The sequence below is a fragment of the Delphinus delphis genome, chromosome 4, assembly GCF_949987515.2.
Source record: "Delphinus delphis chromosome 4, mDelDel1.2, whole genome shotgun sequence".
NCBI lineage: Eukaryota > Metazoa > Chordata > Mammalia > Artiodactyla > Delphinidae > Delphinus > Delphinus delphis.
The window spans coordinates 124,794,859-124,809,131 of NC_082686.1; the positions used below are offsets into that span (position 1 = coordinate 124,794,859).

At 37.6% G+C, this 14,273-nt stretch overlaps 1 protein-coding gene across 1 annotated transcript in view; it reads left to right on the plus strand.

The window, feature by feature from the left end:
- The window catches only part of CPA3 (carboxypeptidase A3), a 30,052-nt gene extending 19,415 nt beyond the window's left edge, over nt 1-10,637 (plus strand). Inside the window, 1 exon segment of the mRNA XM_060010082.1 lies at nt 10,450-10,637. Coding sequence (XP_059866065.1) covers nt 10,450-10,637 — 188 coding nt within the window.
- Nucleotides 10,638-14,273: the final 3,636 nt, after the last annotated feature.

Genomic DNA, 14,273 nt, shown 5'->3' on the forward strand with positions numbered 1-14,273 from the left:
GGCCAAAGAAAATGGTGTCCTGACTTGTCAAAAAGGTGTGAATGTGGATTGAAACCACAACAAAATTAGACTTGATTTAGCCTGTATCACTCTCTAGAGCCAAGATATCCAACATTTTTAGCATGAAGACTGCTGTTTAACTTTTAAACATTTCATGGAACAACTCACCACCACCAAATACAACTGATTATTTCCATGATACTTTTAGAATGTGTGGATTGAAAAAATAAATATGTGCATCTGTGGATTCCACTCAATAACTCTACCTGGCCATACCTCATAAACCACTTCCCTAATCCAAGCTGAAAAAATAAACTGTAACTAGAAGTCTACACCCTCAACAATTGCTATGGAATTTGAAAATGCTTTAGTCATCACAAACAACTTCTAGAGCCTATTTACTGGAGGTTCCTTTGGTGGAATTAGAAAAATGACTTAAAGAAACAGACAAGTGGGCTTCCCTGGTGGTGCAGTCGTTGGGAGTCCGCCTGCCGATGCAGGGGACACGGGTTCGTGCCCCAGTGCGGGAAGATCCCGCATGCCGTGGAGCGGCTGGGCCCGTGAGCCATGGCCGCTGAGCCTGCGCACCCGGAGCCTGTGCTCCTTAATGGGAGAGGCCACAGCAGTGAGAGGCCCGCGTACCGCAAAAAAAAAAAAAAAAAAAAAAATTCATTCGTAGAGAACATTCATCAGCAATCACATATCAACCAGTTGTGTGCTTTAAAGGGCAGAAGAGAAAGTACAGTGACACAGCCGATCACCAGCATCCAGATAGATCTGCTGCAACATAGCCAGGCCACGGATTCATTCCACATACAAGTGGATGACAACAAGATTTCAAAACAGATGATATACCCAGCTACATAAGTGGACAAAAGTAAGCAAAGTAAAGGACCAAAGGACAGACTAGGACACCAGTTTAAAATGGCGGCCTACTTAGTGGATACTGAGAAATAGCAGGGCCAGATAAGCCACCCAGATATGATGTAAGAGGAATTCCTACATCGTAAGGAGGAAAAACACACAGATTTTCTTGGCAGCAAAGAACAAAGGGTTCCAAACAGGAGAAAACTTTGCAAATGGCAGCTAGGGCATCAAAGGATTATTACTCTCACTTTCTATATATATATATAAATATATATATATAAATATATATATATATATACACACACACGCGCACATGTATACACATGATGTATATTTGCATATATATGCAAATTATGAGCATATTAGAGCTATGCATTTGCACTGAATCACCATCATTTAATAAGCAAGAATTTATGGAGCACCCACCTAATAGCCCAGCACTTGGAGCTTTGAGAGATAGGTGAAAAGAGTGAAGACACAATGACTACTTTCAAAGAGTTACATTCTAACTGGGAGCAGGAGATCACTAAAGATAACATAGTTCCATGCTATCATGTGTCACTTTCAATATGGGAGGATAAAGAGGAATTACTATTCTATACAACTGTGTAGTAGTATTTTTAACTCTTTTATTTTATTTTATTTTATTATAAGTTTTTTTAAGCAATTCAGATCTAGAAAGAATTGTCTCTTCCACATGGGGCTACAGCTTGACAGATGTTCAAAACTTTTAGGAGTGACTGCTTTAATAAAGCACCTGATTAAATGTTCATCAAACATTCACACGAAGCAGGCAGTAACAAAGCACTTGGTAAGAAAAGAAAATAGGAGCACCCCACGATTAAAGTTTAGTCATTCCAATATCCTAATTGTCATTTAACAAGTTCCAGGATTTGGGGGACGCATCTAACATTTACCAGTATTTTTCTCTCTTTGATTTGATGGAGACAGAAGAAAAGGACTGAGGGAGCATTTTTAAAACCCAAATTGTGGAGAGATCTCTGACTTCCAGAAAAATATGTTTGCACTTTGAACCAAATAAAAAATAAGTTAAAACCATAAAACTTGAAACCAGGAGGAAACCTAGGAAATTATCTAATTCATGGTTCTCAAGCCTGACTTCCAATTAGCATTATCTGAGGAGCTTTTAAAATATGCAGATGATCAGGTCTTATACCCAGAGATTCAGATTCCATTAGTCCCTGGTGGGGCCCAGGCACTTGAATTTTTTTAAGTGGTCAAAGTGATTCTAAGATGAAACAAGGGTTGAGAACCACTGATATAAGCTAAATCCCTCATTTACAGACTATGAAATTGAGATACAGAAATATTTCATCACTTAGGGGCAGAATAGGGTCAAAAATCAGCATTCTAGACCAGAGTCAAATTGTATACCAACTATTTTGCCACGAAGCAGCAATATTTAGATGGCACAAAAATTGATATTGAAAGATTGTGAAATACTTATATCTGCATATTGACAGCATAGGCAATCCTTTACCATCTTAGAAATAACTGAAGATAGTTCCCAGTTAGCAAGAATAGTTCACTGAATTGATAGGAATCAAGTAGCTTGTATCATTAATATCATCCATCTATGAGTCACGGAGCTGGAGGAATTAGCCTCCCTGACTTCAGACTATACTACAAAGCTACAGTAATCAAGACAGTATGGTACTGGCACAAAAACAGAAAGATAGATCAATGGAACAGGATAGAAAGCCCAGAGATAAACCCACGTACATATGGTCACCTTATCTTTGATAAAGGAGGCAGGAATGTACAGTGGAGAAAGGACAGCCTCTTCAATAAGTGGTGCTGGGAAAACTGGACAGGTACATGTAAAAGTATGAGATTAGATCACTCCCTAACACCATACACAAAAATAAGCTCAAAATAGATTAAAGACCTAAATATAAGGCCAGAAACTATCAAACTCTTAGAGGAAAACATAGGCAGAACACTCTATGACATAAATCACAGCAAGATCCTTTTTGACCCACCTCCTAGAGAAATGGAAATAAAAACAAAAATAAACAAATGTGACCTAATGAAACTTCAAAGCTTTGCCACAGCAAAGGAAACCATAAACAAGACCAAACGACAACCCTCAGAATGGGAGAAAATATTTGCAAATGAAGCAACTGACAAAGGATTAATCTCCGAAATTTACAAGCAGCTCATGCAGCTTAATAACAAAAAAACAAACAACCCAATGCAAAAATGGGCAGAACACCTAAATAGACATTTCTCCAAAGAAGATATACAGATTGCCAACAAACACATGAAAGAATGCTCAACATCATCAATCATTAGAGAAATGCAAGTCAAAACTACAATGAGATATCATCTCACACAAGTCAGAATGGCCATCATCAAAAAATCTAGAAACAATAAATGCTGGAGAGGGTATGGAGAAAAGGGAACACTCTTGCACTGCTGGTGGGAATGTGAATTGGTACAGCCACTATGGAAAACAGTATGGAGGTTCCTTAAAAAACTACAAATAGAACTACCATATGACCCAGCAATCCCACTACTGGGCATATACCCTGAGAAAACCATAATTCAAAAAAAGACATGTACCAAAATATTTATTGCAGCTCTATTTACAATAGCCAGGAAATGGAAACAACCTAAATGTGCATCATCGGATGAATGGATAAAGAAGATGTGGCACATATATACAATGGAATATTACTCAGCCATAAAAAGAAATGAAATTGAACTATTTGTAATGAGGTGAATAGACCCAGAGTCTGTCATATAGATTGAAGTAAGTCAGAAAGAGAAAGACAAATACCATATGCTAACACATATATATGGAATTTAAGAAAAGAAAATGTCATGAAGAACTTAGGGGTAAGACAGGAATAAAGACACAGACCTACTAGAGAATGGACTTGAGCATATGGGGAGGGGGAAGGGTAAGCTGTGACAAAGTGAGAGAGTGGCATGGACATATATACACTACCAAACGTAAAACAGATAGCTAGTGGGAAGCAGCCGCATAGCACAGGGATATCAGCTTGGTGCTTTGTGACCGCCTGGAGGGGTGGGATAGGGAGGGTGGGATGGAGGGAGACGCAAGAGGGAAGAGATATGGGAACATATGTATATGTATAACTGATTCACTTTGTTATAAAGTAGAAACTAACACATCATTGTAAAGCAATTATACTCCAATAAAGCTGTAAAAAAAAAAAAGTTAATTTCAAAGTGCCTTTCTTGTTGCCTTCCCCACACATCAAAATCGCTAGAGCTGCTCTTGTTTCTCAACTCTGTACTGTTTTCTATACTCTTTACTACTCTACATTTTGAAAAGGAGAAAATCAAGACCCCGAATTTGTAGCTCAACACCCACTATGTATCCACTAAGACATTCAAGCTGAAATTATACTAAGGGCAACAGAAGTGCAAAGTAAATATTTCAGTTCATGCCCATGCATCTCTACTTCAGCTCTTGCTTCAAACAGAATTTCCACTCTTGTTGACATAAAAGTGCATGTTATTATGTTCAATGCCTATCAATAATATTTTTTTAAAAACATAGAAGTTAAGTCACCAGTGTCACTTTACGTGGATTTCTTTGGGATTAAACAAGAGTGTTAGCTCAGTTCGGTTTTATCTTGACTTCTTTTGACTGTATTACAGTCAGTTCCTTGCACTTCATGTACCTTGAAAGGAGTAGGAAATTTTTTTCTTATTGTCAACATTTTAAGAAAATGTTAACAAAAAAAATTATCTTGTAGAACTCAATTAAGACTTTTAATTGAGAGGACTATAGATTGACATATATGGTAGGTAGTACAGTACAATGGTTAGTCATGCAAACTCTGAAGACATGCAGCTTGGGTTTGATTCCTGACTCAACCACTTACTAGCTATGTATCTTTTTTTTTAATTGATGTGTAGTTGATTTACAATATTATATTAGTTTCAGGTGTACAACATAGTGATTCGGTATTTTTGCAGATTATAGTTTATTTTAGGTTATTATAAGATAATGGCTACAATTCCCTGTGCTATACAGTATATCCTTGTCACCTATCTATTTTACACATCTAGCTATGTTGTCTTTGAGTAAATTGCTTCAGCTCTCTGTGCCAAGATTTCCTCTTCTGTAAAACAGCAATTGGTACTTAAATCATAAGGTTGTGATAAGAATTAATGAAATGAGTTAGCGTACATAAAGCACTTAGAAGGGTGCCTGGTATTTAGCAAGTGATTGTTATTATATTCTATAAATATATACACATATTTTAGTGGGTATAGATGGAGATAAATAAAAGGCTAAGCAGCATGTTCAACAAATCAAGTTGTATAATAATATATTCTTACAAGTAAAAGTCTTTCAATGTATTTATTTTACGTCTTAATATAGTTTTTGTTTGCAAATTTAAGGTTTCGAAGATACAGAAAGTGGTATCATAAAAGAAAATGTATTACACTCAATAACATCACACAATTATGAAAAATCACAAATTACATAAATTCTCAATCACCACTATTAATCTTAATGAGAAATTTCTCATAAAGTAAATTTTTCAAAATGAAATATCAATACTCTTTAACTCTTTGAAATTACAGCAGTTTACTTAACTGCAAATGGAGGGCTGGTACAGCTAGAAACTGGCCACATTTATTGAAATGTCTAGCACGCTCTAAACCATCATGCAAGACACAATTCCTATTTATCCTACCTCCACTGCTACAGACCTCTTATGTTCTTTTTTACTAATGAACTTAAACTCAACTCTTGCTAAAAATGGCAGCCTTCTTGATCACTGAAGCCAGAATAGTTATCTCAGCTCACATGCTCCACAAACTCCCCGCAACATTGGCCCTTGTTGATATACCTTCTTCTTGCCATTCCCTTGGCTTCCTTGACACCAAATTCACCTGGTTTGCCTCCTCCTCCTTCTTTTCCACTTCATCTCTGCTGACTGCCTCTAAAAGCAGGTATTTTCCCAAAAATACGTATCACGCAGATATTCCACAAGGTTGTCTCTTCAGGCCCCTCCTCTTCCTTCTGCTTCTTTCCTCATCAGGGAAGTACTCTCTATCCTCACAGGCTGGAGCCTGCATTTGCCACCTAGAGGCATCGAGGTGGCCCAGCTAGGAAATCACCTTTCACCCATGCAGCAGTTACCTGCAGGGATCAGTGGGAGCCCAGCAGCACCACGGGAACCAACTAGACGAAAACAGCAATGCAAAGGCTCTGAAAACTACATTGACACTGGAACCAGAAGTCACTAAAGAAGACCAGGGCCTGCATGCTAAACCTAAACAGGGTGGCTGCCTGCTAAAGTAGATTTCCGTTAAAATTTAAGATTTAACATAACAGCCAAAGTGTCTAGGATACAATCAAAAATCACTTATGCCAAAAGTAAAGAAAGGCACAGCTCGAATGAGAAAAGACATTGACAGATGCCAACACTGAGATGATGTAAGTGTTGGAATTATCTGACGAGAATTCCAAAATCGTCATCATAAAAATGCTTCAACAAGCAATTACAGATAGCCTTGAAACAAATGATAATACAGAAAATCTCATCAAAGAAATGCAAGGTATCGGGCTTCCCTGGTGGCGCAGTGGTTGAGAGTCTGTCTGTCGATGCAGGGGACATGGGTTCGTGGCCCGGTCCGGGAAGATCCCACATGCCGCGGAGCGGCTGGGCCCGTGAGCCATGGCCGCTGAGCCTGCGCGTCGGGAGCCTGTGCTCCGCAACAGGAGAGGCCACAACAGTGAGAGGCCCACTTACCACAAAAAAAAAAAAGAAAGAAAAGAAATGCAAGGTATCAAAAGGAAGCAAATGGAAATTATAGAACTGAAAAACACAGTAACTTAAATTTTAAAAACTCACTGGAGAGGATCAATAGCAGAATGAATATGATAGAGGGAAGAATCAGTTAACTTGAAGATAGAACAATAGAACTTATCCAATCTGAAGAGAGAAAACAAATTGAAAAAATATATAAACAAAGCCTAAGGGACCTGTGGCATAATAACAAATGATCAAACATTCATATCATCAAAGTCTCAGAAGGAGAGGAGAAAGAGAATAGTGCTGGAAAAAAAATTTGAAGAAATAAAGACTGAAATTTCCCAAATTTCCTACAGACATAAACCAACATATTCAAGAAACCAAGTGAACCACAAACAGAGTAAGTTCAAAGAAACTCACATCAAGGCACACCATAATTAAAGTTCTGAAAACTAAAGACAAAGTAAAAACTCTTGAAAGAAACGAGAGAGAAACAATCTAGAAGGGGCAGAACAATTCAAATGACAGCAGATTTCTCATTTGAAACATGGAAGGCCAAAAGGAAGGGATAACATTTTTCAAGGGCTAAAAGAACTATCAATCATTAATTCTATATTCAGCAAAAAATATCCTTCAGAAATGAAGAGGAAATAAAGATATTCTCAGACAAAGGAAAACTAAGAGAATCTGTCACCTACAGACCTAGCATTTAAAGATGGATAAGGAAAGCTCTCCAAATAAGAAAGAAATGGTAACAGAGGCTTGAAACTGTGGAAAGGAAGGAAAAACAATAGATTAGGGAATGAATGAATGAATAATGAATGGATGGGTAGATGAATGAAGGATAAATAGACTGTCTTTCTCCTCATGATGATTGAATCAAAAAGTATAATTCCATCTGATGTGATGTTTAATATATGTAGAGAAGTAATCAAGACAACTGTATTTTAAAAGTGGGAAGGGGGGGCTTCCCTGGTGGCGCAGTGGTTGAGAGTCCGCCTGCCGATGCAGGGGACACAGGTTCGTGCCCCAGTCCTGGAAGATCCCACATGCCGCGGAGCGGCTGGGCCCGTGAGCCATGGCCGCTGAGCCTGCGCGTCCGGAGCCTGTGCTCCGCGACGGGAGAGGCCACAGCAGTGAGAGGCCCGCGTACTGCAAAAAAAAAAAAAAAAGTGGGAAGGGGAAAAAAATCTAAATGCAAGTAAGATTTCTATATCTTACTTGACATGATAAAACACTGAAACCAGTAGACTGTGATAAGTCATGTATGTATATTGTAATACATAGAGTAACCACTAAGAAAACTAAACAAACTGATATACTCAAAAACATTATTAGAAATAAATCAAAATGGAATCCTAAAAATGTTCATGTAACCAACAATAAGGCAATAAAAGACAAATGGAGGAATGAAAAACAGAGGGAACAAACAAAAATCAAATAGTAAGATGGCAGATTTAAGGTATATCAATAATTTACCTAAATATATTAATTAAAAGACAGATATTGGCAGAGTGGATTAAGAAAAATATGATTCAACAATACACTGGCTACAAGAAACTCACTTCATATATAACACAGGTTGAAACTGAAAGGCTGGGAAAATGATACACCATGCAAACATTAATCAAAGTAGGAGTGGCTATATTAAACATCAGATAAAGTAAATTTCAGAACAAAGAAACTTACCAGAAACAAACAGGAACATTAATGATAAAGGATCAATCCACCAAGAAGACATAATAACCCTGAATGTGTGCAAGGCAGTTTCACCTATGATGCTTCTGCCAATAATTTTCAAATCCATTTTCCCAGGCTACTTCCTCCACAGCGCAGTAAATCAGAGAAAGGTGGCAGCGACCCCTGGCTTTTACCAGCCTCCCCACCCTCCAAACTCACATTTCAATGCAGGACCCAGGCTTCACATATCCTTCTGCGCCAAACACTACGTATTTGGTAGGTGCTGTGCACAGGGCTGAGGGGAAAAGGCACACAGAGACCAACTATTGCCTCAAGGACCCTGCACAAGCCCCACCCATGGGGTCCCCCCGCCTTCTATCCCAGGGCTGGACATGACTCTTCCATTCTGCCAAGGCTGGACATCTGACCGTACTCATCTGACTGCTCCAGCCCAAACAGCTCTGCAATATTCTGCCGCCAGTCCCCAGATCCCTAGCAGGAAGCACCCATCCCCTGCCTGAATGATGCTAAACATCTTTTTTCTTCTTTCCTTTACCCTTTCTTTTCCCCATCACTACTCTCTCTGAGTTCCTGTTTCTGTTAGTAACATGTGGATTTTTTCCAACTACCCAGATTGAAATCTCAATCATTTTCATCAAATTCTGTGGCTCTTCCATTCCAACGTTTCTTACATAGAGTCCCACCTATTCTCTCCCCGGTGTGGTGACTCTACACTAGTTCAGGCTTTCACTTCACAATACCTCCTAACTGGTCTCTCTCCTGTGCTGCCAAAGAAAACATCTTTCCTTTTTTAGTAGGTTTTCTGAGCTTTGCCCACGAACTCTTACTGCCCCATTTTCCAGTCCAACTATATCTCACTGGTCCCTAAAAATGCCTCCATGCTTTCCATGCTTGTAGTTCACTGGCCAGAATGCTTTTCTTCAATCTCCATCTGGAAAAATACTAGCCTTTCTTCAAGGCTCTCCCCAAATACAACCTCCATCATGAAGGTGGTATTTGAGCACGTATTGAGCATGAACGCCATCCTCTTCACCAAGCATAATTGCTTTCTTCCTTTAAATCTTCACAAGATACTGTACCTTTCCTATGGTACTTTTATATTCTGCCCCATCTCTGTTGATTTGCATAGTTAACTTCTCTCCCAACTGTAAGTTCCAAAGACACCAGTAGCATCTTCTTCATCTTTGTACCCTTGCACCACCCACCCTCCACAGTGCCAAGTAAAGTGCACTGCACATATGAAAGGTTTTAATAAATATTTGTTGAATAATTTGAAAGCCAACCCTGTCTCTCTCTACCAAAATATTCCTTCTCTCTTTCTTCATCACAGCTTTGAATTTTTATCTTTCAAATCTAAAATGTTTGTATCAAACTCATTACTTTTCCTAAAACATAAGTAATTTTATGTACAAAAAAATTAGTTTTTCAATTATGTAGATCAAAATATACATAAATGCTTTTACAGTATTTACATACACTGTATGTAAGGTATGTTGTATAAACCTTATGTGTATATAACCTCTAGATGTTTATATTCTCAGTCTTTTTAACAAATAACATTCTTAGTAAAATTTCACAAAAATTGACATGGAAAAGTTGGATTAGGGGATTAAATATATCCTTAAAATAATTGATTTAAACTTTCTTGGTCTTTTAACTATAAAATAGTTTATCCTAGCAACATGAATGGAAAGAGACCTGAACTACTAGAAAGAATGTAACTTTGCATAGCTTGTATGTGTAGTTTTCCTTGGTGGGTTTTCAGTGGCCAGTGACCCCTCCTCAGCTGGTCTCCTCAACTGCTTGCACTTGCTCAGACCACCTCCATCTACGACAATGTGCACCCAGAAGACAAACTCAGTTTAGACTCAAAATGATCCAAGCAAAATGTAATTTTGAAAATGCAGCACATATTTAAAACGTGTGATGGATTCCAAAGCCATGATTATTTTTTACTTGACGCTATACTATGCAGACCACTACTCCCATTCATTACTGCAATTAACTGTACATGAAATTATTTTTATTGCTAATTTTACCCCAGTGAATTTCCATTTCAAGAAAAACATTAACATTTGTTTCTAATTAAATGTTTATTGCTTATGTTTTACAGACCCGACATCAGGTTCTTCTTTAGACTGGGCTTACAACCTGGGCATCAAACACACATTTGCCTTTGAGCTCCGAGACAAAGGCAAATTTAGTTTTCTCCTTCCAGAATCTCAGATAAAGTCAACTTGTAAAGAGATCATGCTAGCTGTCGAAATTATTGTCAAGTATATCCTCAAGCATACTTCCTAAAGAACTGCCCTCTGTTTGGAATAAGCCAGTTAATTCTTCCCGTGCCTTTCACTAGAAAGTCAATCTTTGCTTATCCCTAAATGTGGTTTCCACATCACCTGAATAGGTCCTCTCTTGTTCACTTAAGTCCTATGTTATTTCTTTTTGCTTTTATTTACTCTCAATAGTATCTTAACAAATAGCCTTAGGTGAAAGTTTAACCAAGTTAAGTTAGAACCCAGCACAAAGTATTATTTTGAGTATTTTGAAAGGTGATATACCGTGTGGGTCATGGGAAGGAAATGAGGACCTTCACTTTCTCCAGAACCAGACTTTCACCATGTGGCTTCATCATTTCATGTGCCAATATAATAAAAATAAAACATATTCCAAAGTGCACCTTCTGTTTTTTATAAATTATGTTCTCTACATTCCTCTATTAGCATTAATAATCATGCATTAATGCTTCTTATGCATTCTGTTAATAAGAAAGAACACCTTCAAGTTTTCAAAACATATTTTACCTACATATTTTTTTTAATACAAGTTGATAATGTTTATATCTTCACACTAGCAAAAGGATGTTCTAGCAGGAAATAAAGTGGTTTATTTAGAGATGAATCTCAGTGCCTTAAACAACCAATCCAGTTCTCATCAACATAATGTACATAAAATTCAAAATAGTTTAAACTGCCATAGTCAGAGGAAATTACCTGCCAAAATACCTCTTGGCAGTTACAGACACAGCCAGAACATCTGGTCAGCTGTGAGCCCTGCCTAATAATGGACAGACAAAAAGCCTGGAAATAAAGTTGAAAAGGAAAAGAGAAAGTCATGTCGACCAAGGGCAATCGGAGTAACTTACTACCTTTATACTGTCTATAATAGTATCGCTTAAGGTAGTGTTACAAAATACCTTTTCCCTAACTTTATTCTTCAATATTGCATCATGTGACAACAGTGGCATCTACACTGTAAAAATCCAGAACACAGATGCCTGACCAGAATTTGAGGGACAAGTAGAGAGTTCCTTGACTTCCTATAAACTTACTTCTCGGAACAATCTGGATAAAATTTTTGAGGATCTTAGAAGATCCTGAGAAACCAGGTTAACAAATAATCTGGGACATTCCTCACGACTCCTTTAAGGGCCCATAAAAGAAAGAGTGCCATCAAATCTACGAGGCGATGGTATTTCTGATAGTTAGAAGGCAGGTAAAAGTTCCCCGTGCAGAGCTGTCTAGGGCAAACCAATATAAACTAACAAAAGTGCTTTACAGGTGGAGGAGGGAAAGGCGACAATGGCAAGGAAGTAAAACATAAAACTCTGATTATGAGGTGAAACTGTCCCTTATAAGAAATATAATACCTATACCTAAATATTTAATATTCAAAACTGGCTCCGAACCCAGGAACGCAAATGTGTTCCATTAAACGTGCCATATGGGAATTATACACTCATTCACACTTACTCAACTGATAAAGGACTGAAAGAAACTGTAATCTTAACATTTACATAAATATTTTTAATTCCATTAGGTCTTTAGGTGGCGGAGGTAAAAGAGATAATCCCAATTATTGAATATCATTCAGTGCTCACCTAGTTTATAAAAGACACAAAAGTGTCTTTGAGTGACTAAAAATCAAAAATCCTAACAAGATCATTCCTTATCTTAACTGAATACCTTTTGCATGACATCTCAGGGTATTTCGCTTGACTTCATATGAATTGTGAAAATAAACATGTGAAGAAAAATATCTATCAATATATTAAAATTTAAAAACTATAAAGCTTCATTTTATTTATGGAAAAGTTTAAGTAGTCAGTGCTTGATTCTTCCCTGGTCATTTCTCATTTATCAGTAAAGTGACTTGGTGCCCAAGTTACAAGTAGTGCTGTCTCTTAAAATATTCTTGACAATGTCTCACAAAAAAAATCTTCTAAGTCATCATTCCTCTTCTAGTTTTCATACTATCAAATTCACTCAAGAAACATTGTTGCATATTTTGAAAATTTTTATGGCCATGATCTAGTAGCTGAGACACAGACCTCCATTATATGAGAAAATGAAACATCTTACTGATTATTTTTAGCAATGCAAATAAATTTGAGTTTCCAATGGGCATTATGACTCCAAACTGATTTTAAAATGTCATATCAGAAGTACCCTCCCCATACCCTACACATCGGATACGTTCTATAACTACATAAGTGCTCACTGCCTAAGTAAACATTAGGCTTATTGACAAGAGTTTCCGTTTCTCATTTGAAACAAACATTTATGCCTCATTTTCTTTAGATGAAAAAACAAACAAGTAATTCCCAGAGAAACGTGCAAGAAATCACTGAAAATAGTCAAGTTCTCTCTATTCTCAGGTTCTACCAACTTGTTCTCACAAAGTGTTTAAATTATTTTGGTCATTTCAAATAGATGAATGTTGGGCTTTTGTGGACATGGGAAAAGATCAAAGACAGAGAACTTCTAACCTTTTACCTTTAACATACAAAATGTAAATGGGAGTTTTTCTAAAAGAGAATGTGCGTTGGTTCCAAAACCTACAATGAAATATGGTAGTATTAAACTGATGTTGATTTCCCAGGATACAAATTATAAGAAGCAGTAGCAGAAAGCAATCTGAGTTGAACACTCATTTATATGAAGCAATGGCACCTAGAAACTGTGCCCAAGCTTATAAACTGCTAGTTGTCCCCTAAAATCTATTCTCCCCTCTTCCCTAGTAATAGGCCTCCCAATTTTGAACTGGGCACATGGCTACTCAAAGGCTCAATTTCCAAACTTCCCTTTCAAACAGAGTGGCTCTTGGACTTCTCTGGCCAGTGAGTTGCAAGAGGAAACACCATGTGGCAAAGTCTAGAAAGCTAACTTCATAGACCTCTGGCATATACACTTTAGTCCTTCCTTTCTGTTCTTTTCTCTTTCTTTTGGCTGGAATACAACTGTGATGACTGAGGCTGAGCAATCAGCTTGGACCATAAAATGTTCTTGAGAACTGAAGCTAAAAATATGATAGTAGGAGCTATCATAACAGTTCCAGATGCGATCTGGATGAAAATCCCCAGAGGGTGTTATACAAAATCACAGGACTAGAAATCAGGAGGTTGGCTTAGACTCCTGAATCCACTGAATGATATTCAGCAAGACACAATCACCCTTTGCCTGCCCTCCTTATCTCCTAGATTTTTGTTGGGATTTGAGATAATAGATGCTCAACAAGGTAAGCTACTTATTTCCATTTTGTTTATATTTGAGACAAGGAACACTTATCCTCAAGAGAGTTGGCTCAGGTGGCTCCTTATTGAGGTAGGTGTCAGGTGGTACAGAAACATGGCACCATGGCTGCCCTCAGGTGTGGTTTTCCCCCCAGGGCTCTGCTATAATGAGGTACAAAGGGATGTGTGCATATGACATTTCCCTGCATGCAAAGTTTTCATCAGATTATTACAATCTAAGGGTTATTGACACTCAAAAGTCTACAAGCACAACTGAAAACAAAATCCAACATAATTTGAAAAATATCTGCACACATAAAAATGAACTCTAACCCTGGGAACTCAGAGTTTGTAGAAAAGTTTGTTTCTTTTTCGTTGTTGTTTATTAATACTGACTTTTTTCTTTGTTTTTTTAACAATATTCA